The 25,630-nt window shown below is 35.2% G+C and overlaps 1 protein-coding gene across 5 annotated transcripts in view; it reads right to left on the bottom strand.

Annotated features, from left to right (window-relative positions):
• Window positions 1-25,630, bottom strand: part of HELLS (helicase, lymphoid specific) — a 37,209-nt gene that overhangs the window by 10,484 nt on the left and 1,095 nt on the right. Inside the window, exons 3-17 of one of the 5 annotated variants that reach the window (XM_021699826.2) lie at window positions 20,018-20,140; window positions 16,743-16,799; window positions 13,939-13,975; window positions 13,788-13,852; window positions 10,937-10,978; window positions 7,886-8,110; window positions 7,361-7,543; window positions 6,554-6,697; window positions 4,034-4,230; window positions 3,744-3,840; window positions 3,287-3,448; window positions 1,628-1,767; window positions 1,402-1,540; window positions 690-773; window positions 489-608 (exon numbers count right to left, since the gene is read on the bottom strand). In XM_021699826.2, coding sequence (XP_021555501.2) covers window positions 489-608; window positions 690-773; window positions 1,402-1,540; window positions 1,628-1,767; window positions 3,287-3,448; window positions 3,744-3,840; window positions 4,034-4,230; window positions 6,554-6,697; window positions 7,361-7,543; window positions 7,886-8,110; window positions 10,937-10,978; window positions 13,788-13,852; window positions 13,939-13,975; window positions 16,743-16,799; window positions 20,018-20,140 — 1,815 coding nt within the window. Of the gene's footprint in view, window positions 1-488; window positions 609-689; window positions 774-1,401; window positions 1,541-1,627; window positions 1,768-3,286; window positions 3,449-3,743; window positions 3,841-4,033; window positions 4,231-6,553; window positions 6,698-7,360; window positions 7,544-7,885; window positions 8,111-10,936; window positions 10,979-13,787; window positions 13,853-13,938; window positions 13,976-16,742; window positions 16,800-20,017; window positions 20,141-25,630 lie in introns of those variants that run through there. The other 4 variants (XM_044916557.1, XM_044916558.1, XM_044916559.1 and 1 more) reach the window with 4 other exon arrangements.

The raw sequence follows: 25,630 nt of genomic DNA, 5'->3' as shown, positions 1-25,630 counted from the left end.
AAATAATAGAAGGGAATTATTTTCTATAATTTATTTTGAAATGCCCCCCAAAAGATAAAATGTTAAATAGATACAGAAATGGACTGATTCTATATCACAAGCATATGACAAAAAGGAACAGTATAAGCTTAACAGCAGGTTTTTGGATTTATAGGTGTTCCTGTAAAATTCTTTCAGTTGCTCAGATTTTATATTTTCAGTGAAATGTTGGAGTAGAGAGAACAGCCAAAGTCAGGAGAAAAAAAGGTCTTGTTATCTCAATATTCTAACAGTGGTAGTGAAGTTAGGATATTATTAAGTCAAGTTGGACCAGAAAACATACATAATTTAAGAAACATTAAGACTTACTAATACTAAATAATGCTTATGCTTTTCATCCTGCTACAAGGTTTTTAGTCTATCAATTTGTGGTTCTACGATGAATATTACTTTAGAAATCAAGATAGTTACAAAAGAGAATTTGGTATGTATGACATAAGTAGTCTTACATTTTTTTCTCTCTCTGAATAAGACATGGATCCATCAAGCCTGCTAAAGTTGAAATTTCTAAAGTGGCAATAATCCATCAAAATGTCCAACATTCTTGTCATTTGTGAAAAAAGCAGCACCTGAAATTTAAATACATCTTAGTATCTATACCAATTAATAGGAAGTAATTAAATAACCCAAATTCCAGTCAAAAGTACCACCTTGTGACCTCTGGCTTTTAGTTCTGGCAGCATTCGATCCAAAATTAAGAATTTCCCAGAATTTGTTACCAATTCTTCATCAATCTTCAAAGCAGGCAAAGAACAGAAAAAATAGTCATAATAATTACCAGTAATCTGTTTTTGTCAAAATAAAATCTATGTAAATAGTTCATTTTCAGTAAGTCCCCATAAAACTTTAAATAAAAAAAACCTGACCTTATCATTTGATCTTTTTAAATCAGAAGACAGTTTTTTCTCAAGGAAAGACATACTCTGGTATTTAAAATGGGGGCACCTGAGTGGCTCAGTAGGCTAAGCGCCCCACTCTTGCTTTTAGCTCAGGTCATGAGATCAAGCCCCACATAGGGCTCCACACTGAGCATGGAGCTTGCTTAAGAGTCTCTCCCCTTCTGCCCCTCCCCCCCACTGACTCCACACACGCTCTCTCTCAAAAAATAAATAAAGCGAGTGACTTCACAAAAAAACAAAAATTAATTTAAGTCCAACCTTGAACTATCCTCCCCACCCCTCTCCCAAAGGCTTTATAAGACAACTTTAAGCTTAAACTTACTGCACAGATGTTGAAGTTTACTTTTTTTTCAAGATTTATTTATTGGGGGGGGGCGGAAGAAAGGAGGGGGGAGGGAGGGAATGGGAGGTAGGGAGGGATAGTTATAGATATCAAAACAGTACATTATTAAATGGTATTCACCTTAAACTCTTGTGTGACCGGGTCTATAGGGTACTCAATCAAATATGGATGATTACAGCACTTACGAAGGAGCATCATTATATTCTGCAGCTTCAGATTAACCTCAGATTCTATAGGGATATTTGTTTCCACAACAGCTCTACCAAAAAACATAGAATCCATGAATGTGAGAAATACAAAAAGTATCACGGTTTAAAAGATACTTAAATTTATTTTAAACTCACACCTTTCTCGGTCTACTTCTGGCTGCATTTGACTGATCAATTTTTCCAATTCATTAGGGAAATCATCTATTTTGCTGTAATTTATTGACTTTCTAGTTCGCCGTCTTGGTCGTCCAGTGGGACTTAGCTCGATGGTTTCTTTCTAAAAGTGAACAATTAAAGAGAAATATATGTTTAAGAAGCTATACCCTTAAATTCTAAATACATAAAGTGGATTGTAATATTTTTATGTGCAAATGTTTTAAGATATAAAGAAAAAAATAATTTTGTCTTTCATCATTAAGTTTAGGGATTTCCAAAGGCACAAAACGAAGGATCCATAAACTTTGGCCAAGTGCATATGAGGTCATATGAAATTTATTTTAATGCTTATGACAATATTATAGAATTAGAGTAAATGCCTCCATATCTCAGTGGAAAAAATTAAGGATGGATAGAACTGTTCTGAACTTAAAGAATTTAATAACTTAGGGTTAAATTAAGGGGCTCCACATATCTGCATTAGAGACTATTTCTTTGGATTGGTATAACACTGCAATGAAACTCCTCAAAACAAGCAACGATTATAAATTTCTTTTTTCTTTTTTTTAAGATTTTATTTATTTTTTAGAGAGCGAGCGAGAGAGAAACAGCATGAGGGGGGGAGGGTCAGAGGGAGAAGCAGGCTCCCCGCTGAGCCGGGAGCCCGATGTGGGATTCGACCCAGGACCCTGGGATCATGACCTGAGCCGAAGGCAGACGCTTAACCATCTGAGCCACCCAGGCGCCCGCAACGATTATAAATTTCTAATAGCTAAAAAGCCAGATGCTCTCTTTAATTATAATAAAAATTGTGGAACAGGGGCGCCTGGGTGGCTCAGTTGTTAAGTGTCTGCCTTCAGCTCAGGTCAAGATCCCGGGGTCCTGCGATCGAGCCCCACGTCGGGCTCCCCACTTGGCGGGAAGCCTGCTTCTCCCTCTCCCACTCCCCCTGCTTGTGTTCCCTCTCTCACTGTGTCTCTGTCAAATAAATAAATAAAATCTTAAAAAAAATAAAAATAAAAATTGTGGAACAGTCTAATGGTTGCACAAAACAGAAATGTATAGAACCATGTTTTGAAAAATAGATACATGGCATACAGTAAAAAATCTGGACATTTAAACAAAATTTAAGGGTCTCCTAATCTTTAGTTTTAAGATAATCACATTCCACTTTAATCATTCCACATTTTAATGTAATATGGTGGGTGAATAAAGAAGATATTTCTTTCAGATAAGGTATTCTACTACATTTTTTGGAGATCAATAACCTAGAAAGGGATTGTGTGTGTGTGGGGGGTGGGATTGGTCTAGCTGGGAAACTCTGGTATATAGTGTGTGCTTGTTCAAATGTATTTCCAAGTCCATTCCCACATAGCATGATTTGGGTTAATCTGGGACAGGAATAAAAAATTTTAACAAACATTCCAGATAACTATAAAGCAATTAATGCATGAGCCATCACCTGAATTTTAGTAGGATCACAGAATTACTACGAGACAACTTTTACTGCCTTCTACTCTAGTTAGAAATTCACCCTCGACAAGTCCTAAAAAAGAGGTGATAACCTCTAAGATTGAAATTAACCATGAAATTTCCAACATCAACTGTCATTTACAGTTTATGTCAAATCCACACTCTACCTCACTGCATCCAAACATGTTTGCAATTGTACGGTTCACAATGGCTGTATAAAAGATCTCTTGTTTCTTTGAAAGCGGTGCATAAACAACTACTTCTCGTTTAGGAGGAACTTCAAGAGTAACATCAGATTTTAGTCTTCTCAGTAAGAAAGGTGTTAGAATCTAAAATTTAAACATGAATAAATGTATGTGAATATTAAGCATTTGTATGCTTTCAGGCAATACTCTCTCCACACACCTCTTTATCCCTTCTTTCCCTTTTTTCCTTTATAAATACTATGAAGTCTTAAAAAATGAAGACCCCCACCCCCTCAGATTTAACTTATTCCCTTGCTCTTTCCCCACCCCCAGAGGTCACGTTTTCAAAATCTACTACAAAGGGTTGAACAGGCAATTTATGGGGTTCCTTTTTTATTCTAGGAGTCCACAGTGAGAAGAATTAAGACAAAGTCACAACCTGGTGCAGCATATGCAATACATTCTGTTCTCTTTCTTTAGCAATAATATCTTCAGCAGTTTCAGAAAGACTAGTGATATCAAACCAAGATTCAAAGCTGTAAGAGAAAAAAATGATTACAAGTTAACCTATCACATAAATCAATTATATTAACATATATATATCACGAAGAACTTGCCAAAAAGCTATCATTTTAATCCAACTACCTAGAAGAAAGGAATTAATTTTAACTAAGCACAGATTTGAGGTTAGAAAAATATAGAAAATAGTTAAATAACTGGCTTACCTACCTTTTCAAGTCATCAAATACATCTGGCAACAAAAAGTTTAGCAATGACCAAAGTTCTGATAAATTGTTTTGCAAGGGAGTACCAGTCAAAAGAAGTTTGTTATCTGCATTGAATCGTTTTAACTCCCTGATTAGACGGCATTTCATGTTCTTAATCCTGTGTCCTTCATCTACTATTAAGTATTTCCAATAGCAGTGCTAGAAAAGGAATTTAGGGAAAAACTTTAAAATGATAATCTCACAATTTTTTTAAAAAACAATTCAAAAATAAAACTTCTTTATCAGGGATGGATGTTCAATTTTATCAAATGGCATTTCTGTACCTACTGAAATGGTCATGTTTTCCCCTGATCTACAAAAAGGATAAATTTCCTAAAACTGATGTATACTTGTGTTCCTAAAATAGACTTCCCTTGGCTATGAACTAATAAAGTCCACCTGCTATTATGTATTTAAATATTTTCTATTCACATTCTTTAGTCAAAGCAGTCTGGGGGCACCTGGGCAGTGCAATCGGTTGAGTGTCCTACTTGATTTTGGCTCAGGTCGTGAGATCGAGCCCCACATGGGGCTCTGCACTCAGCGTGGAGTTCGCTTGAGATTCCTTCCTTCTTCCTCTACCCCTCCCACTTGTGCTCTCTCATTCTCTCTCTCTCAAAATAAATCTTAAAAAAAAAAAAAAAAAAAGGCAATCTGTGGTTTCCCTGTGTAATGCTTTGTCAGGTTTTGATTAGTGTTATACTAGATTTCTAAAAAAGAACTAAAGCTTTTATTAGTTCCCCACGCTCTGAAACATTAAATACTAGAATTTTCATTCTTGAGGCCTACATCTGAAATGGACACTCTTTTTAATCTGATGGTGTTCTCAGTTTCTTACATAATTACTGATTTGTTTAGACTTTGCCTTTCTTCTGGAGCCAGTTTTAGTAATTTCTATCTTCACAGAAAGCCACTCATTTACTTTCAGCAAGTTGTCATAAAAATTATTTTCTCATTTTCCAAAACTTCGTTAAAAAAAAAAAGGCAAAAGCAACAAAACTGCAATCTTACTCGGAGCATTATAATCTCAAAGGAGAAAAATACCCTTGTGGAAAAAAAAGCAAAAACAACAAAAAATCTTAATCAGGCAAGCTTGAAGTTCATCTATTTTATTGTTTAAAAATACAGAAATATGGGATATTTCTAGGAAATATAAATACCAACCTGGCAAGTGTAGGTATCCTTGGAGAACAGGATTGGCAAATTGGGGGGAAGAGTATGAAATGGGGCATTTTTTGCATTTCACTTTAATACATTCATAACAGAATAAAAAAACTTTTTTAACATAATATTATGACTTTTTTTTTTTAAAGAAAAACAACTTGGGACTTCTTTTGCTGGTAATACCAGATAACCTAAGTAACCTCTCACTGTAAGACATCTACCATAAAAAAGCCAAACAAATATAAATGAGTAAGTAAAAGCAAAGAGAAAACTCAATGCAACAGAAATGAGGGTTCTGAAAAATGATCTGGTAAGTTAACGGATACTTCTGCTGTCACTCAGCAATAGGGGCCCTGCACCCCCAAAGGGAAGATCCTTAAAATAATATCCTAAGTTCAGAGAAAGGGAAAATTACAAAAATTCTAGCCACTAGCAAATGGAATTGACAATAAAGCTTATCTGTTCCAATATGGGCAGGGTAGGGAGGTCAAAATAATCAGAAAGGTCTTCATGTTATATTATTTAGTAGAAAACTGAAGTTTCAAGACACAATGTATAAATTATATCTATATGTTAACAAAAATACTTAATATAGCAGCGGCATTCTCAGAATTACAACTGCTTTGAAGTCTGTATGCTTTTTTTCTAGAAGGAGTGTATATTACTTTTACTGTGAAGAAGTAATATAACTGCAATTCATATTCCAAATTTCCACCAGCACACAAGTAAAATTTGATACACCAGACAGAGAAAGGAAAACAAAGCTGTAAAGAACTATATGTGAAATAGGTGGAGCAGTGATAGAGAAGTGCAAATACCAAAAAATGAACTGAGAGAGGCAATGAGCAAAGGTTAACTTTCCAACTGTATTATAACTTGGGCACTAATAAATAAGTAGCTACAACATACACAAAAAACAGACGCCATATATCCATAAGACAGTCTAAAAATAACTTGTGTTCATATATTCTATTATTTAATTAAAATTAAATGGGTAAGTTCTATATACTTAAACCACATGTCAGACCTATCTGTAACCTATTCACAGATTAGATTTATGTCTAGCTGAATTTAACACACTAAAATGATATTATGGCTATAGGTCAAGATGCTATTGCTTTAATTTTCTTGTTAGAAACTACAACCTTCTCAATCTGTTAATTTAAACCCTTGGTTTCTAAAAGAATCTGCAGAACACAATCTACTGCTTTCATCAGAAAAAAAATTAAACAAATGCTACCAGATGATGAGAATGTGCTATGAAATACGAAAAATGTGGTTTATGGATTACAAAGAGTTCAATGGAGACCAATCATACCTGTAATGCATTTCGATCTCTCATGGCTATTTCAAATGAAGTAATTACCACAGGATGAATCTGCAGTGTCCCTTTTCGCTTGTGAATATTCTTTACCAATTTTCGACGTTCCTGCTGGGTCCCATGATATAACATAGTAGGAATCTAAAAGATTTTATATTGATTTATAACAAACTTTAGAACAAAATGCAAATATCAACAATTTGGAAAATATAAAATTAATCATTTAGGAGAAAAAAAAGATAATTTAATCCTAGCTCTATTTTTCAATAGCAATCCTAGCTCTAATAAGTTATTACTATAAGAGAATAAGCCATAAAAACAAATCAAGTATAAGGCAAGGATATGGCTAAGATGACACATATATATGGAAGAAAAACACCATAGTAAGAGAAATAATTTCTGCCTAGGTCAGTCTTAGGTGAATGAAATTATCCAATGCACTAAAAATCATCCAGGGATATTTTTGGCAAATACCTGAGATTACTAATACCTATTCTTCCATATACACTTAACATGGATTTTGCTAACATTTGAAAAATAACTCAAGTAGGGGTGCCTCGCTGGCTCAGTCAGAGGAGCACACAACTCTTGATCTTGGGGCCATGAGTTCAAGCCCCATACTGGGTGTTAGAGATTACTTAAATAAACCTAAAACAAAACAAAACAAAAAACACAACCCTCAAGATGTAGTGTTTCTGTAGTACAGAAATCCATACAATTACAGTAACAATTCTACAATTCAGGCAACAAAGCAATAAAATATTAGAAATGATAACATATCCAACAAAAGGAAACATATCTTACGTCTGGTGTAAATCTCTGGAATTCAGCCATCCAGTTAGGAAGTGTAGACAAAGGGCCACAGACGAGAAAAGGTCCAGGTACTCCTCTCTGAATCATCAATGCAATTGTAGCAATGCATTGAACTGTCTTTCCCAATCCCATTTCATCTGCTAAAATGCCATTAATTCCATTTTCCCAAAGCATCTGGACAAAATAATACACACTGTATTTAAATTGATATAAACACCTATTGGATTAGCAATAGTTTATTTCTTCTTTTTACCCAGAGATGATAATTATGATAAGACTGACATATTCATGGTTGTAACATTTATGGGAAGTTCATTATCAAAGCCATAAAGTGTTGGCAGTCTTGAATACCAAAAATTAGTCTAGATAAATAAATATGAAAATAAGTATTTACACACAAAGGTTCACATTTAATAATGAACTTGGAAGGAACAACTCAAGTTGTGTTACAGCACATTAATAGGTTATTATATAGATATGAACCAGTATCTTGTATTAAAATTGAGAATTCATTACCCTGAGCCATTCCATTCCTTCCACTTGGTACCATCGCATCACTCCTCCTGTGAAGTGTTTTGGTTGTTGAAAGGGTACTGGCTGTCCATTACATTTCCGAACTGGGTCAAAAAAGAATTTAGTATTCTGCCTAACCGTTTGAGACAATCTATCTTTAATTATACTATTTGAATCTTTGTTTTTCTGAAGGTCTTCTACACAGAGATTAGAAGAGGAGCTTTCATTCTGTAAAGAAAAAAGCTTAATTAGAACTTTGATACATAATGCTGCTACCCTCTATTTATCAGAAAATGTAATCAAAATTTACCCAGTCCTATAATCATTAAGTATAGAGAAATAAAATCATTTGTTGAATAAAACCTTAGAGATAGTTACCCCCATTCCCCCACAAATGCAAAGCCATTGAAAAAAGATTCTGAAAATAACTCTTACAGATTACAGGCATACACTACTGAAATGACCTTTACAATTGTACCTCCCATCCAAACTTTTAAAATGAGCTACTCAAGAATTTATTGAACTATTTTCTTAATAATAATTTCTTTCACCCAAATCAAAGATAATGGGTAATGTCTATAAAAAATAGAAATGAAAAAAAAAATTTCCTTTCAAGGAAAAAGAAACATTTATTTCCATCTAAATATTACTTTTGTTGAAGGAAAAGGGGCAAAGTAAATAAAGTTTAAGAACTCCATACATCACACTTAAGAGTATTAACTTATCTCTGATGATACTCATTACCAACTTATGACCAATGACAGATTTTACTGGTTAGTGACATCCACAACTCTGTTTTTTAAGAATGTGAAAATGAGGATTGAGTCAATTCAGATGGAAGTCTTATAAATGAGAAGTCATAAATAATGCCACAACTAGATATTCAACTGGAAAATTACAAACCCTGAGTTTCACCATTCCATACATAAAATTTGTGATGAACATCACAAACATCATAAAGTAAAACCAGAACTGTAAAGCTGTTAGAAGAAAACAGAGTATCTTGATAACCTTGTGATAAGCAAAAATTTCTTAAACAAGACAAAAACGCACTAACCACCAAAGGGGGGGAAAAAGCCATAAACTGAGCTACTATAAAACTTACAAGTTCTGCTTACTAAAAGATACCATTAAGAAAATGAGTAGGCAAGCCACAAACTGGAAGAAAATACAGTACATAAATCTGACAAAGAACCTGTACATTATATAAAGAACTCATATATCAACAATAAAAGGGCAAGTAACCCAGTAAATGGGCAAAAGATGTGAACAGAAACTTTATAAAAGAAAACATACAGCCATTAAGAACATGAAAATATACTTTACATCATTAGTAATTAAGAAAATGCAAAATAAAACCACACAAGATCATTTCACTTTCAGTAAAATGGCTAAAATTAAAAAGACTAACATGAAATGCTGGTAATATCAACAGAAATTTTTATACATTGCTGGTGAGATTAAAATAGTGTGTTCACTTCAGGAGAAGAATTTTCTTATAAAGTTAAACATACATTTACAGTATAACCCAGCAATTCCATTCCTAGGTATATATCTAAGAACATGAAAACATGTCCACACAGACTTGTACAAAAATTATCATGGCGGACTTATTCCTAAGTCACAAACTGGAAACCATTCAAATGCCCATCCAGAGAATGGATAAAGAAATTATAATATTCATTCAATGGAATTCTACTCAGCAATTAAAAAAAAACTAGTAATAAACTCAACAATATAAATAAATATTAACTATGTTGAGTAAAAAGTTAACAGGAAATAAAAGATAAAAGACTACATATTTAGATTTTGTTTGTATGAACTAGCCTGTGATAAAGGTTAAAAATTGGGCAAAACTGTCTGTGACAGAAGTCAAAAAGCCGCTGCCTCTAGGTTTGGTGGTGGGGGAAATGACTGGCAAGGGATATTAAGGGATCCTTCTACCATACGAAAAGATTCTAGATCTTGATTTGGGTGGTAGTTACACAAAGGTATACATTTATCAAAATTCATCAGAATTAACACAAGCATAGTACACATTTACTTATTGCATATTATAAAATGGTCAAAATTCCATAGTAAATCATGGGAAATTAGACTGAAGTTTTATCTTTAAAAATGCAACTAAAGGGGCACCTGGGTAGCTCAGTAGGTTAAGCAGCTGCCTTCAGCTCAGGTCATGATCCCAGAGTCCTGGGAAGGAACCCTCGCGCCCCGCCCCCCACCGCCTGCTCAGTGGGGAGCCTGCTTCCCAGTCTGTCCCTCCCTCCCTGCTCATGGGCGCTCTCTCAAATAAAAAAAATCTTTAAAAAAAATTTAAATAAATATGCAACTATATATTGTAAAAAAATATGCTTAAAAGATTATTTACATTTAACCTTGTTGAGTTATAATTATATCATAAACTAATCCTTATACTGAACAAATAAAAATCAATGCATTTATATAAGATGTAAATTTTGGCCAAAATTATGATGGGCAAACAGAATATATCCCATTTTATAATCATGTCATCAATTTTCCCAAAAGCCTATTAATCTTTGATAGGTAAGTTAATTTCTATATCCCTTGGTGAACATTTTCATGTTACAACTGTTTCTGCTTCTCTAAGAAATCTTGTACTTGAAGGGACATGGATAGTGAATACTCAGGTAACAAGGAATCTCTCCACATAAAATGGGGGTGGGGTGAGAAGCCTTCCCAAACAGATCCAAAGACAATATTTAATGTCAGAAACAAGATTAAGGCATCTCTCAGAGCTTCCACAAGTTGTGCAATATATACACGTGGAATGCACATGGTTACAGGCACTTGCATTACTGCTAAACTCCCAAGGACCCATAAACTAATATTTACACATTAAGGAACATGCAATAGAACACCTTAAGTTGATGTATAAGGAAGAAATATGATAGGATAAGAAGTGAATTTTTTTTTTTTAAGGTTAAGAAATAGAATAACTGGTGAGAAAAAAATGTACACTGGGGATTAAAGGAACTAATGATCAGGTAAACAGATATGGATCCTACATTTAATCTCTCATAAATCTCTTACCTCAATCTCCTTTTTATTTTTTTTAGCCACGGACAAAATTTCCTAGAACATTGAGAAAACAGAAATAAAGTAACAATGTATGTCATTCATTCATTTATTTATTCAACAAGCATTTATTCTGTTCTAACTTCATGCCAGGAAAATGGGCATAAGGCTCTCAAGGTAATTAAAATACAGGGCTCAAACTGGTGGACCTTAGGCAAAATTAAGGTTACAGTGTCTTATAAAACTCTGCATTAGTTAGCAACACTTAAAAATTGGGGTATTTCCTCCTAAATTTTCCAGGGTTTTTTTTTTTTTTTTTGGTTTGTTTTTTAAACCAAAGCTTATCTGAAGAGACTTAAGTCCAAATTCACACATGACAATAATTCTCTAGAACAGGGATTGGCAAATATAGCCTGTGGACCAACTCCAACTGGCAACCTATTTCTATAAATAAAGTTTAACTAGAACAAAGTTGAGCCCTATTTGCTTAGTTTGTTTATGACTGCTCTCAGGCTACAATGGCCAACCAAGTTGTGTTGAGTAGTTGCCCACTAAATTACTCAAAGCCCAAAACTATCTGACCCTTTATAGAAAAGGTTTTCTAAACCCTCCTCTTGAGTCTAAGTTGTGGCTACTCCTCGTATTTAAGGATTCATTTCCAAATGTATTATAGTCCCAACTCTAGCCCACTTTAGGCTTCTGTGGATAGATATCTGATTTTGCAATCTTGAGCAAGAGGCAAAGACAAATTAAAAATAAAGAATAGAAGTGTTCTGATTCTGAAGTACCTACTAGATACTAAGGGTATGAAGACAAGCAATACCAAATGCTACTTCATGAGTTAGGAGAGTATTTATCAAATTATCTGAAAAAGTTATCATCAGGGCATAATCATTAAAGATAAAGTTAGGGTATGTTTCAGAGAATAGCATGTACAGAGGACAAAGGGGATGAAATGGTAGATACATTCAAGAAACTTCGAATGTATCTTAAATTTAAGATACACAGAATGATAGGACACATCAGTTAAGAGGCTGAGAAAAACATACACGCTTACATGTGCTGTCATATGTGTATGTAAAGTATTATGTAAGTATAGATATTCATACCCTAAGGCTGAAGGGATATAGGAAACTGACAGCAGAGTTGTCTTTTAAAATAAGTAAAAATAAATAAATACAATGACTAAGCCGAACCTTTTGGAAAACAATTTGTGAATGAATCAAAACAAACATAATACTATCTATGAAGTACTGTTAAAAATTAAACCTTGTAACTAAACTCCTGACCCTGCTTACCTCTATAGCCTCATGCTTTACCACCTTTTCATTTATATATAAACTGGTATGTATTTTTAAGTTTTTTGAACTTGTCAGGAACTCTCCTGCCTCTGGACGTCTGGGATGTAGCCCTGCATCAGGCTCCCTGCTCTATGGGAAGCCTGCTTCTCCCTCTCCCACTCCCCCTGCTTTGTGTTCTCTCTCTGTCAAATAAATAAAATCTTAAACAAAAACAAAAACAAAAAAACAAACAAACTGCACGACTGGCTGAATTTCAATAAATCTAAATAATACTTAAATAATAGTGTTTCTCAAATTGTAGGCTATGTTCCATGATCAATTAAATGGGTCTCGACCATTATTTATTCATTTTTTTTTAAAGACTGTATTTATTTATTTGACAGACAGTGAGTGAGCACAGTAGGGGAAGCAGCAAGCAGAGGAAGAGGGAGAAGCAGGCTCTCCGCCAAGCAGGGAATCCGATGCGGGGCTCGATCCCAGGACCCTGGGATCATGACCTGAGCCAAAGGCAGACGCTTAACGACTGAGCCACCCAGGTGCCCTGACCATTATTTTTAAATGAAAGAAAAAAAAGAAGGAAAATATCAGAGTGCATCCCTACTAAAGACAAGTATGTGAAATTTTGTATTTTATACTTAAAGAAGATCTCAAGAGTTTGAATTTCAGGTTAAAGAAAAATATAGTAGATAATAATGTAAGAATGTAACATTAAAATATGCCTAAGGGATATTTAAGGTTTGTCTAACTAAACATGCTTTTTAATTTCTATTTTATGAGGTAACAAGTGAGAATAGGTAAAAAAGGATCTGGTTTTAAAAATGACTATATGGGGGGGGCACGTGGGTGGTTCAGTTAGTTAAGCATCTGCCTCTGGCTCAGGTCATGATCCCAGGGTCCTGGGATCGAACCCCGCATCGGGCTCCCTGCTCAGCGGGGAGTCTGCCTCTCCCTCCAGCTTGTGCTCTCGCACTATTTCTTAAATAATAAATAAAATCTTTAAAAAATAAATAAATAGGGGCGCCTGGGTGGCTCAGTTGGTTAAGCGACTGCCTTCGGCTCAGGTCATGATCCTGGAGTCCCGGGATCGAGTCCCGCATCGGGCTCCCTGCTCGGCAGGGAGTCTGCTTCTCCCTCTGACCTTCCTCCCTCTCATGCTCTCTGTCTCTCATTCTCTCTCTCTCAAATAAATAAATAAAATCTTTAAAAATAAATAAATAAATAAATAAAATAAAATAAAAATAAATAAATAAAATGACTATATGATTTCAGTTCCCTAAAGGTCGTCAACAAGGAATAAGAACAAAGTTCTGAAGATAAGGTCTTGAAGTTATGAGAAATTTCTGATAATAGTAATTTCCTTTTTATTATAATTATTTCTAATTAGGCCAAGCTCATGTTCCCTTAACGAGCAGAAAGACGGTGCCATTTTCTTCCCTGAAATAGTCCCTGAACAATCTGAAAAGCCAAATAAGTAACAGCAATCCATACAGCTAAAGCTGGTTCAAAATCCACAACAGGTTTTACTCAACAGTGAATCTTATGTGCCCTCCCCACTTTATTTTTACCTCTTTTGACATGACCTCTGAAATATTGTAGGATTCATCTTCTCTTCCTCTCTTCTTTCTCATAACTATTAAAAAAAAATCATTTTATTTTTAATAGCAATAAAAGCGAAAATATAAACATACTGTTCAAAAGTAGAACAAGGAAGTTTACCTGCATTCTCCTCACTTGCATCAATGGAATTTTTACCCTACAAAACAAGAATTTAGGATATTATTCTTCTAAGGACTTTATGGTGTTACATATTAAAAGACATTAAGTAAATGTTAAATGTTCCTTGCATTTGAGCCACATCTACAACTCTTTACTATTATTCTTACCAACATTTAACCTATTTCTACATTTCCCCACTAGAACTTGTTTATAACCATATTCCTTTTTCTTGATGACTCTACTTTCCTCAATTTTTTTCCATTTGCTATAGTTCCAAATTAAACACAGAGGGTATTTTTATTTTGAAATTACCATGTACATTTTCTGTAACTGCAAGTTTATACTGAAGATATTCAATGGGCAGGATATTGAAGAACTACTCATTTTCAGTACATTTTTAAATTAAATACAAGTGAAAGCAGAAATAAAAGAGAATATGGATGTAAAAATATTAGTGAGGGGAAATACAGGAAAGGAAGAGATGTTAAAAAAAAAAGTTTCAAAATGAGAGTTGGATAAGAAGATCAAGAATAGGGAGACAATATGTGTAAGAAGTCAAAATAACAAAGGTAAATTTTATTATTTTTTTATATAAACCCCACACCATACATGGGGCTCAAACTCCCAACGTGAGATCAGAGTCACGTGCTCTACCAACTGACTGTATCAGCCACGTGCCCCAAGAAGGTAAATTTTAAAGTTAAAAAGTTAGAGGATTAAAAATATAAATTACCAAAAGGGACTGGTGAGATGGAACAAACAGAACTTAATGGTTCACACCTTTAGAATACAGCGGGGGAGAAAAACCAAAACCCTGGTATAAAAAGTTAGCTGGGCAAAACTGAACAATATATTAAACCTACAGGTTGAAGAGTAGGGGGTAAATGATTAAACAAGTAAAATTATCTTATAAGTATATATTCTTCAAAAACCTAAAATAAGTCCCTGGAATTAATAACAGAGTCAAATATTATCAGTTTTCAGTAATTGTTTTTATTGTAAAATTATCTACGTGTACTTTAACATCACCACTAACCACACTAAGAATCAAGTGGACTTAAGGGCACCCTTATTGGCATTTTGATATTACCTAATAAAGTCAGGTTAATAAAGAAGTGTGAGGTCGGAAACTAACTCCAGCAATACTATTTATTGAATATATGACTTTCAGCAAGTTACAGTCAATTCTCATTCTGTTCTATACGATAACTATGAATACTAGATCAGTGAACACTGAATCACTGCTTCTAGGAGAAATACAAGCTTAAGTTCCAGCAAGCCTCTGGTCACAATTTATCAACTGATCAAGACAACCCTGTTTTATATGTGTTGCTGTTTAAGGACATCTTATTTAATACATATGTTAACACTGAACTCAGAGCCAACAGCACTATAATCCATGCCTTAAGGAAGCTTAGCTTTTTTCCTTCATAAGGCACCTCACAGCCTTCTTGCACTAGAAACACTAGATGGCACTTTAGCACAATATGGCCGAGGGCTACCATTTTAACAGCAAAATCAACAAAACCCACAAAAATGCAAAAATCATGACATTAAATCAACCACGAAAAGGACATTTGTTTACAGAGTAACAGCTTAAGTAAGGCAGAACACCACTTTGTTTAACCTTGGTTGGGAATGTGTAAGTTAGAGACTCAAATTTTTTGCCATTCTGCATAGCCACATGTCTGTGAGTGACCACGAAAACCCAAGTATTGATTCTGGAGTCACAAATAAATTTTATAAGTAGGCTAACAGGCAAATATGGAATCTAGGAATAATGAGGATGGGTCATACTTTATCTCTTTGCCTCAGCTTCTTTATATGTAAAATGGGGATAAGAACATTACCTAAGAGATGTTCTGAAATTAAAAAAAAAAATGTAGAGGCACCTGGCTAGCTCAGTCAGTCAGTGGAGCATGTGACTCTTGACCTCAGGGTCTTGAGTTCGAGCCCCATGCTGGGTATAGAGCTTACTTAAAAAAATAAAAAAATAAATGTAAAGCTTAGAATACATGACACATAGTAAGTACTCTAAATGTTGCCCTCTCTTTTCACTAGTACAACTCTTGTTTATACAATTCCCAACAATATGGCATTAAACAGCTTCATGTTAAAACAAATTTATTCCAAACATCACATCTAAAACTCAGGCTGTCCCGGGTGCCTGGGTGGCTCAGATGGTTAAGCGTCTGCCTTCGGCTCGGGTCATGATCCCAGGGTCCTGGGATCGAGTCCCGCGTCGGGCTCCCTGCTCAGCGGGGAGCCTGCCTCTCTCTCTGTCTCTTATGAATAAATAAATAAAATCTTTAAAAAAATAAATAAATAAATAAAAATAAAATAAAAAAAAAAATAAAACTCAGGCTGTCCCTAAATGAATGATCTATTATCTGAAATGTTATTAGCAGATATACTTAATCTGCTCCAATTTTGGCTCCACTGCTGCAACTATGCACAAGATACAAATTTAAATTATATGGATCCACGTTGACATGATGAGGTTGGAGGCATTAAGGGGAAGGAATAATCATTATGAGCACCAAAAGAGCTGACCACTTATAAGAGTGAAATTTTGCCATTATGAAAAACAGAATTAAGAAACCAAAAGGGTTATACTTTAGCTTTCCTTCCATACCTAAAAATACTGAGAAACAGATTTTACATGTTTCTATGCAGCTTATAACAAAGATAGGTTTTCAAATAAAGGTTAAAATTAAGTAGATGATCTATAAAATTAAGACTACAGAAGAATTTCTTCAATATTTAAGGTAACATACAGGATTTTCTAGCTTACTATATATTACCTTAGTAACCTTTAAAGATTCCTTTTTTCTCTCCAATTTCTCTTTCTTCTTCTGTTCCTGTAAGATAATTTTTTCTTAGCATCACAAGTACAAAATGCAAAGTATAAAATACACATCTCAAATAACATGTGCACAATGAAGAACTATATAAAGATTTAAAAACAAGGGAGAACTTGCACTTCAAGCCTTTATGGAGCAACAGGGAACAGACTTACCCTCCTGCCTTACACCAGATAAATATATTAAACAGTGGTTTTCAGACAATATGCAGCAAAAGAGAGTGAACACTGACAAAGGGAAACAAATGAGATGAATCTTGATTGTGCAGTTTACTGCCTGAAGGCAATTTCCAAGTGCAAATAATGAAGGGACAATCTTAACAGCTCAACAGCCTCCCTGAATTGAAGAGACAAGAGTACAACACAGAGCAGCTAGCATACCCAGGGCCAGGTACACAAAAAAAGCTCTCAAGATACACCGTCAAGACTTCAGGCTGAGTACTGATGAGTGACATGAGTATAAGAAAACCAAGGCCACTAGAAAATAGCAAGTGGAATAATCCCTGTGCTTACAGGGGATCAGAAACAGTTCATACCCATCAGGCAAAGTGACAAGAGTGCTCAGAAGAGGGGCTGAGTTACTACCAGACTAAAAGCTGTTCCATATGCACCCTAACAAAACTTTAAAAGACAGACAAAAAGGGATTCAAACCATTCCCAAAAGGTGGTTAAAAGATATATGCCTTGGGTGCCTCGGCGGCTCAGTCAGTTAAGCGTCTGCCTTTGGCTCAGGTCATGATCCCAAGGTCCTGGGATCGAGTCCTGCATCGGGCTCCCTGTTCAGTGGGGAGCCTGCTTCTCCCTCTCCCTCTGCCCTTCCTCCCTACTTGTGCACCACTTGCTCTCTCTGTCAAATAAATAATAAAATCTTTAAAAAGATATATGCCTTATAATAACTCATTAAGTGTGATTGTTTTACTTTCCTATATCTGTGTCTCATTTTACCATACAAAGGTTTACCAACAAAGGAAAAAATATTTAACAAAAGCAAAATCTTGACTGATAACTGTGAAATGTGAATGATGGGGACACAGGGCATTACTGTAGCCTTGATATTTGCACAAATTTTTAAATCTTTGTATGTTCTAGTGGGCAATAAATAAATTATATAGTATCTTATAGTAAGTACAATGGGAAGAACAGAACAAGGAAAAGGGGGTCTGGAGTGTGCAGGTGGTAAAGGTGTCAGACAGCAATTTCATTTAAAGTTGTTAGGGCAGGCTTCATCAGGAAAATGTTTAAGCCAGGGCTTGAAGGTGATGAAGTAAGCTATGCAGATATCTACGAGAAGATGGCTCCAGGCACAAAACAGCCAGTGCAAAGGCCCAAAGGCAGAAAACACACCTGGAATGAAGTCTGGAAAGGTAATAGGGTTAAAGGAGAGAGCTAGACTGCTTATAGTCTTGTGGACCATCATTAAGACTTTGGGTTTGTCGGGGCACCTGGGTGGCTCAGTTGGTTAAGCATCTGCCTTTGGCTCAGGTCTTGGATCCTGGGATAGAGTCCCACATCAGTCCCTGCTTAGCAGGGAGCCCAATTCTCTCTCTCCCTCTGCTCCTCTTTTCCCCCCTCATGATCTCTCTCAAATAAATAAAATCTTAAAAAAAAAAAATGATTTTGGTTTTGTCACATTCAATGTAAACTAGAAAACAGTGAAACATCATAGGGGTGGGGACACCTGGGCAGGAGAAAGGAAGCACTGAAGAAAAATAAATTTTTTTTTTTTTTTAAGATTTTATTTATTTATTTGACAAAGAGCGATACAGCGAGAGCAGGAACGTAAGCAGGGGGAGTGGGAGAGGGAGAAGCAGGCTTCCCGCAGAGCAGGGAGCCCGACGCGGGGCTCGATCCCAGGACCCTGGGATCATGACCTGAGCCGAAGGCACATGCTTAACGACTGAGCCACCCAGGTGCCCCGAAAAATAAATTCTTTACTCAATAAAAATATCTTTCAAAAACAAAAGCAAATGAAGATTTTTCCAGAAATATAAAAGCTAAAAAAAATATATCACCAAAAGAAAATGCAAATGAATCTATAATAACAGAAAGCAGATCAGTGACTATTTGGTGAGGAAGACAGGCAGTGAAGGATGGGAGAAAATTTAAAAAGGGGCAGGAATTCAGTCATAAAAAAGAACGGAACCTTGCCTTTTGAAACAATATGAATGGACCTGTGGGCATTATGCTAAGTGAAATGAGTCAGACTTAGACAAATGCCATATATAACACAACACAACAAAACACCCCAAGCTCATAAATACAGAGAAAAGACTGTTGATTGGTGGTGGTGGGAATGAGTAACAGGTCCAAAGGTACAAATATCCAGCTGTAAAATAAGTCAGGGGTATGTACTATACAGCATGGTGACTATAGTTAGTAATACTCCCTTGCATATTTAAAAGTTGCTAAGAGAGTAAAGCTTAAAATTTCTTGTTATAAGAAAAAAAATTTTAACTATGTATGGTAATAGATGTTAACTAGACTTACTGTGATCATTTCACAATATATACAAATATTGAATCATAACCTGAAACTAATGTTATATGTCAATTATACCTCAACTTAAAAAAAAGGGGGGGTACAATTTTTTGAGTTGATGGTTATGTTCATTATCTTGATTGTGGTGGCTTCATGGGTATATCCACGTCAAAACATAAAATTGTACACTACATACATGTGTTCTGTATATATCAATTATATCTTAATAAAGCAATTAAAAAAAAGACTAAGCAACATAAAGTTCACAATTTCCAGCATCCAAAAACTATCACTAGACCAGGATAAAAATCAGAAAAATAAACAGAGGTATATTCATACAGTGGAATGCTTCTCAGGAATAAAGAGAATGGCCCACTGAATAAACACAAGTGAATCTCAATATGCTGAGCTAAAGAGGCAAGACACAATAAAGTGCTTACCGCATGGTTCCATTTATAACATTCTAGAAAAAGCAGTACCAATCTATTGTGACAGAAAACAGAAATCAGTGATCTGGGGGCCAGGCATGGGGATCACTGAGACAAGAAAACTTCTTGGGGGTAATGGAAATGCTCTTGATCTTGATTGTGCTGGTCATTACACAGGTCTATACACTGGTCAAAACTCATCAAACAGTAAACTTAAAATGTGTGCAGCTTACTGCATGTGATTTTTATCTCAATAAAGTGACCGTTAAACAATTTAAGCTACTAGTTATAATCAATTACATACACATACCTCTAGTTGTTGCTGTTCCATTTTAGTCAATAAAAATTTGGAGTAGATATTGCTTTTCTCAAGCAAATGTTGAAGTCTACGGTACCGAAGGTCCACAGACTCTCTATCCCACGACATGCGAGCCTACCCAAAAAGAAAATTTCCATGATTATTAAGTTTTCTGACCTTTGTGTGTGATGTTTTGCATTAAGACGTAAAAAAAAAAAAAAAAATGGCTAAATGCTCTTTGAGTTTAATTTACTTCCTGTAATTAATGGGGAAAAAAAGATTTTTCTAGTATTAACTTTACTAACATTGGTTTATTTTCCAAACCAAAAACTAGAATAGCTAAAAAAATAGGATTCCTGGGTTCAACATGCCATTTGGTATGATGCAGCTTGGATACCAAAATATCAAAATTTCAGACACTGGACACATTTACTGGCATCCACTGAACTGAGGGTCCATTTTTGAAACATATAAAATTAACATTAGAAAGTAATCATTTAATTCAAGTAGATTTAAATTTTTAAACAATCAAATGATTTCAGAAAATTTTTACACACCAGTTTTATTTGAGAGAGCATTAGAATTAAAAAATAATTTAATTGGCTAGGAACGAGAACAACTATTCTTAGAATTATAAAACTATATTGTCCAGATGCCCGGCTGGCTCAGTTGGTAAAGCATGCAACTCTTGATCTCAGGGTTATGAGTTCAAGCCCCAGTTGAGCCTAGAGATTACTTTAGAAAACAAAAAACAAAACAAAATCTGCATTGTCAAAATATTTCAACATGCTTAATCTACTTATGATTTATTATAAGCTTCTTCCTCTCAGCATTGTGTCCCCTGAAGTTTTGCCCTTCTTTTTAGGCTTGTTTTATTCCTATTCTTAGCTCTATCTTTCACTTTTGTACACCTTCAAATTACAAGCCTGCTTTCTATTTATCTTTTACACACCATTTATTCATTAAGTGATTTCTAAGTCTACAATAGGCTAGTGGCTGAGGAGGAATCCTCTTCCAGTTCACAATGACAAAGTAAAATATTTTGAAAAATACCAGAAGGCACAAGATGAAAAACAAAAGCAACAAATAAATAGTATAGTTCAGTGGTCCACAAATTTTTTCTGTAAAGGACCAAAGGGTAAATATTTAAATATTGAGCATATGGCTTATAAACACTCAATTCTGCCTTTTTGTACAAGAGCAGTAATAGACTATATAGAAACAAATGGGCAAGGCTATGTTCCAATAAAACTTTATTTACCTAAACAGGCACAATCCAGTTCATAATATGTCAACTCAGTATAATCTGAATTTTAAAACAAAAAAAACCCACAACACACTAAGTGCGCTGAAGTGAATCAAGAGTTGAATTCACCTATCAAAGCCAAATACACGCAAACCTTACCAACCAGCAAGCAATTCTACTCCTGAGACAAAGTGTGTGCATGAGGGTTCGCACACAGAGGCTGAGTTAGCATAACCTAATTAACTTTAATATTTAAATGTTTAATGTTTAAGGCTTGACCCCGTAATTCAGACACCACTGTATGTCTATTGGCTTGTATTTCCTAGATATTCTATCATCTCTCCAGCTTTTCATTCAAAATACATTTTTCTATTACAAAAGCAATGACAATACCTAAGAATAAATCCAATGGAAATACACATTTCAGAACAACTAAATATTTTTAAAAAACCCATAAAACAATCCTATCCATGCAGATAAACTGTTGACCTCTTACAAAACTATTTTCAATTCTTTTAAGACAGCGTTTCTTTTACCATTACCAATGTTACTGTGATTACCATAATCAATGAATGAAATAGATTATTATAAATTGAAAGATGAAATTACTTAGAATTTGAAAAAAAATTTTTTTCGTAAAGATTTTATTTTTAAGTAATCTCTACACCCAACATGGGGCTCGAACTCACAAACCTGAGATCAAGTGTCGCATGCTCCACCTACTGAGCCAGCCAGGTGCCCCTGAAAAACTCCTTAACTTTTAAAATTTGTTTTAAATTTCAGTTAAAATATTCTGGGCTTAATTTAGATATATCTGCTACCTTAAATCCTGTTCAAAATAATTTAGCACACATTTTTTAAGTAATTAAAGATTAAAGATAATATGTAACACTAATTTGTAAGTAATATAATTAGGAAACTAAATCACTTATTAACCTTTAACACCAACCTTCCGTATTTCAAAATAATTTTGTAATAAGCCTTATCTACCATTACTGTTTCTTAACAATTTTATTTGTTGTATTAAGGTAAATTGCAGCTCTGTCTGTGGAAAGCACTGAATGCCTGGCAGGAGGAATCTTTTGATAACTAGAATTAAAGAGTATGCCAATGGACACCAGCGGCATCAATTCCCCACTGTCTACTTCATTCTCTCTCCCAATACCAACACCAGATTTGGGAGTGGGGCGTGGAGTTACATACACTTCACTCCACAAAATATGAACTATTTTCCTTTTACCTAACACTTATCGCAACTCTTACCTTTCCCCTCCCCCACTATGTACACATTAATGCTACTCTTAAGTCTTCCAGACTAACAATGACTTCTTTCAAAAGGAAATGCAGGTGAAAAGCCAACGAAAATAACTGTAGCAAATCAATGTCAAAGCCATTCTCTACTTTACAAAGCTTGCAATCTCCTAAAGCAAAGTAAATGCTTCTCATTAAGAATCTTAAGCAAGCTCTTAAGTACTTCTAAATATATGCCCATAAATACTGTATTCTCCCAAAAGAAAAGGAATCTTTATTTTTGTACAATGAATTTTTTGGCCTCCAAAGACAAGTAGGGAGAGACTAATTTTTAGAATTTCCCCCATGGTCAAGTAAGGAACAACTTATAAGTGAAAAGTATGAAAATTAATCAAATTGTTTCAATACCTCTACATGAAAAAGCAATATAATAATAGACCATAATACTACTAGCTTTTTGGCAAATCACACCCTGGTTTTAGTGTAAGAAATGAAGAGAGCTATGCAATTTATTCATGGAAGGATTGAAAATGCTTAATTAAATTAAATTAAAAGCAATTAAAATTGCTTTTTTGGGGCGCCTGGGTGGCTCAGTAAGTTAAGTGGCTGCCTTTGGCTTGGGTCATGATCCCAGGGTCCTGGGATCGAGCCTCACATCAGGCTCCTTGCTCAGCGGGGAGCCTGCTTCTCCGCTGCCTGCCATTCCCCCTGCTTGTGCTTGCTCCTCTCTCTGACAAAATAAATAAAATCTTTTTTTTTTTTTTTAAGGATTTTATTTATTTATTTATTGGAGAGCGAGCGAGAGAGAAACAGCATGAGAGAGGAGAGGGTCAGAGGGAGAAGCAGGCTCCCCGCCGAGCAGGGAGCCCGATGCGGGACTCCATCCCAGGACTCCAGGATCATGACCTGAGCCGAAGGCAGTCGCTTAACCGACTGAGCCACCCAGGCGCCCCAAAATAAATAAAATCTTAAAAAAAATTGCTATTTTAAGTTCTGTGATGAATAACTGCTAAAGAAAAGCTAGCTTTACCATACCTATCCCTCAACAATAACAATTCCAAAAAAATTTTGGACTGATTGCAAAACATTTGTTCAAAAGCTTAAATATTTCACTTAAAGTATGTCATTTTGATTCCTAGTTTAATCAGCAAATACTTATGGTACTATAAATTGTGAGAGATCTGGAATGTGGAAATGTGGGCACCTGACAGGCTTAGTCAGTGGAACATGTGACTCTTGATCTCAGGGTTGTAAGTTCGAGCCCCACGTTGGGGGTGAAGATTACTTAAAAATAAAATCTTTTAACGGTTCTTTTCTTTTTTTTTTTTTTTTTAAGATTTTATTTATTTATTTGACAGAGAGAGACACAGCTAGAAGAGGGAACACAAGCAGGGGGAGTGGGAGAGGGAGAAGCAGGCTTCCCGCCGAGCAGGGAGCCCGATGCGGGGCTCGATCCCAGGACCCTGGGACCATGACCTGAGCCAAAGGCAGACGCTTAATGACTGAGCCACCCAGGCGCCCCTAAAAATAAAATCTTTTAAAAGAAAAATGTGAAAATGTTTCATCCCTTGAATTAATGCATTCTGGAAATGTATTCTTATTGTACCTATAATCTTTCTTCAAATAGTACTTTCTTACCCAACAATCTTCAAGAGTCACAAAACTGAAGATATACTACTCAAAATGAAGGCTGATATCATTCTTACAACCTCTGAAGTTGATTCAATTCTGGACACTTGCTCCAGGATTCACCTTTTATAAATATCATCTGGTTATATGGCTAGTAAGTACATTTATTTTATTTATGTAATCTTATATATGCTATGTAATATATTATAAAATATTCTTTTTCCATAGTTTGAAATTCAATAAACAATTTACTGATTGCCTATTTGCTAGGTGCACAGCCAACAAAAAAGAAACACTAAGTGACGTCCTCTCAATAAACAAAATGATAGCAAGCAAGTAATGATAATACTGTGAAATAAAGTACTACGAAAATTTATACAATGAGGAAAGATAAAAAGGTGGTTGGTTCATGGTCGACTTCCCAATTCTATTAAAATTTCTTAACATTACCGTAACTGATTACGGTCAACTACGGATGACAAATAACAAAACTAGTATTACTGGAGTGAAAGTACAGTATGGTGGTTAGAAAGTGTGAATTCTGGAATCACATGGCCTACTTTACAATCTTGGCTGTATCACTTAAAGCTGTGGAATTCCCTCCTCCCCGCACATTCTCTACATGTCTCAGTTTTCTCATCTGTAAAATGAAGTGAAAACAACCTACTTCACAGAATGCTTTAAAATAATAGTTTAGATTAGTAATTAAACTAGTAAGTTTAAAAGTTATAATGAAAAGCAGTATCTACTTTATAGTCTTGTTGAGGATCCAATTAGTAAATACACGTACAACATTCACAACAGTGTTCATGTGGTGTTAACAGTGCTAGCAAAAGAATCACTTCTGTTGATATAAAATAGCAGGGAACCAACTGATTCACTAATTGTCTTTGAGGTGCATTATTTCCCAATTTAAGTAGTTTTGTAATTGCATGGAGTTCATTAAATATTAATGTTTATTTCCTTAGGTATAGGGTTAAGGACAAGAACGCTGAAGACAGCCAGAGTTCAAATTCAGGTTCATTGGTGTGTGACCCAACTGCCCCAGTTTCCTCATATGTAAATGGAGAGACACCAAAAGTACCTACAGCATCAGAATATTGGGAGTGCTAAATAAATTATTACAAGAAAATCACTTAGTAGGCAGCACATAAGTGCTAGTGGCTATCACTCCTTTTCTTGCACACGCAATAATGAAGCAGCAACACGGGGCTTTATTAATGGGAGTGAAATACACTTAATTACTGAATTTTCAGAGGCCTGGGTGGCTCAGTCGTTAAGTGTCTGCCTTCGGCTCAGGTCATGATCCCAGGGTCCTGGGATCGAGCCCCACATCAGGCTCCCTGCTCCTCAGGAAGCCTGCTTCTCCCTCTCCCACTCCCCCTGCTTGTGTTCCCTCTTCTAGCTGTGTCTCTCTCGGTCAAATAAAATATTAAAACAAAACAAAACAAAACTGAATTTTCAAGTGGTTAAAAACTGCTTTCAGTAATCTACAAAAT

This window comes from Neomonachus schauinslandi, chromosome 6 (assembly GCF_002201575.2).
Source record: "Neomonachus schauinslandi chromosome 6, ASM220157v2, whole genome shotgun sequence".
In the NCBI taxonomy this organism is placed as follows: domain Eukaryota; kingdom Metazoa; phylum Chordata; class Mammalia; order Carnivora; family Phocidae; genus Neomonachus; species Neomonachus schauinslandi.
This window is presented reverse-complemented; position numbering and strand designations above follow the sequence as displayed.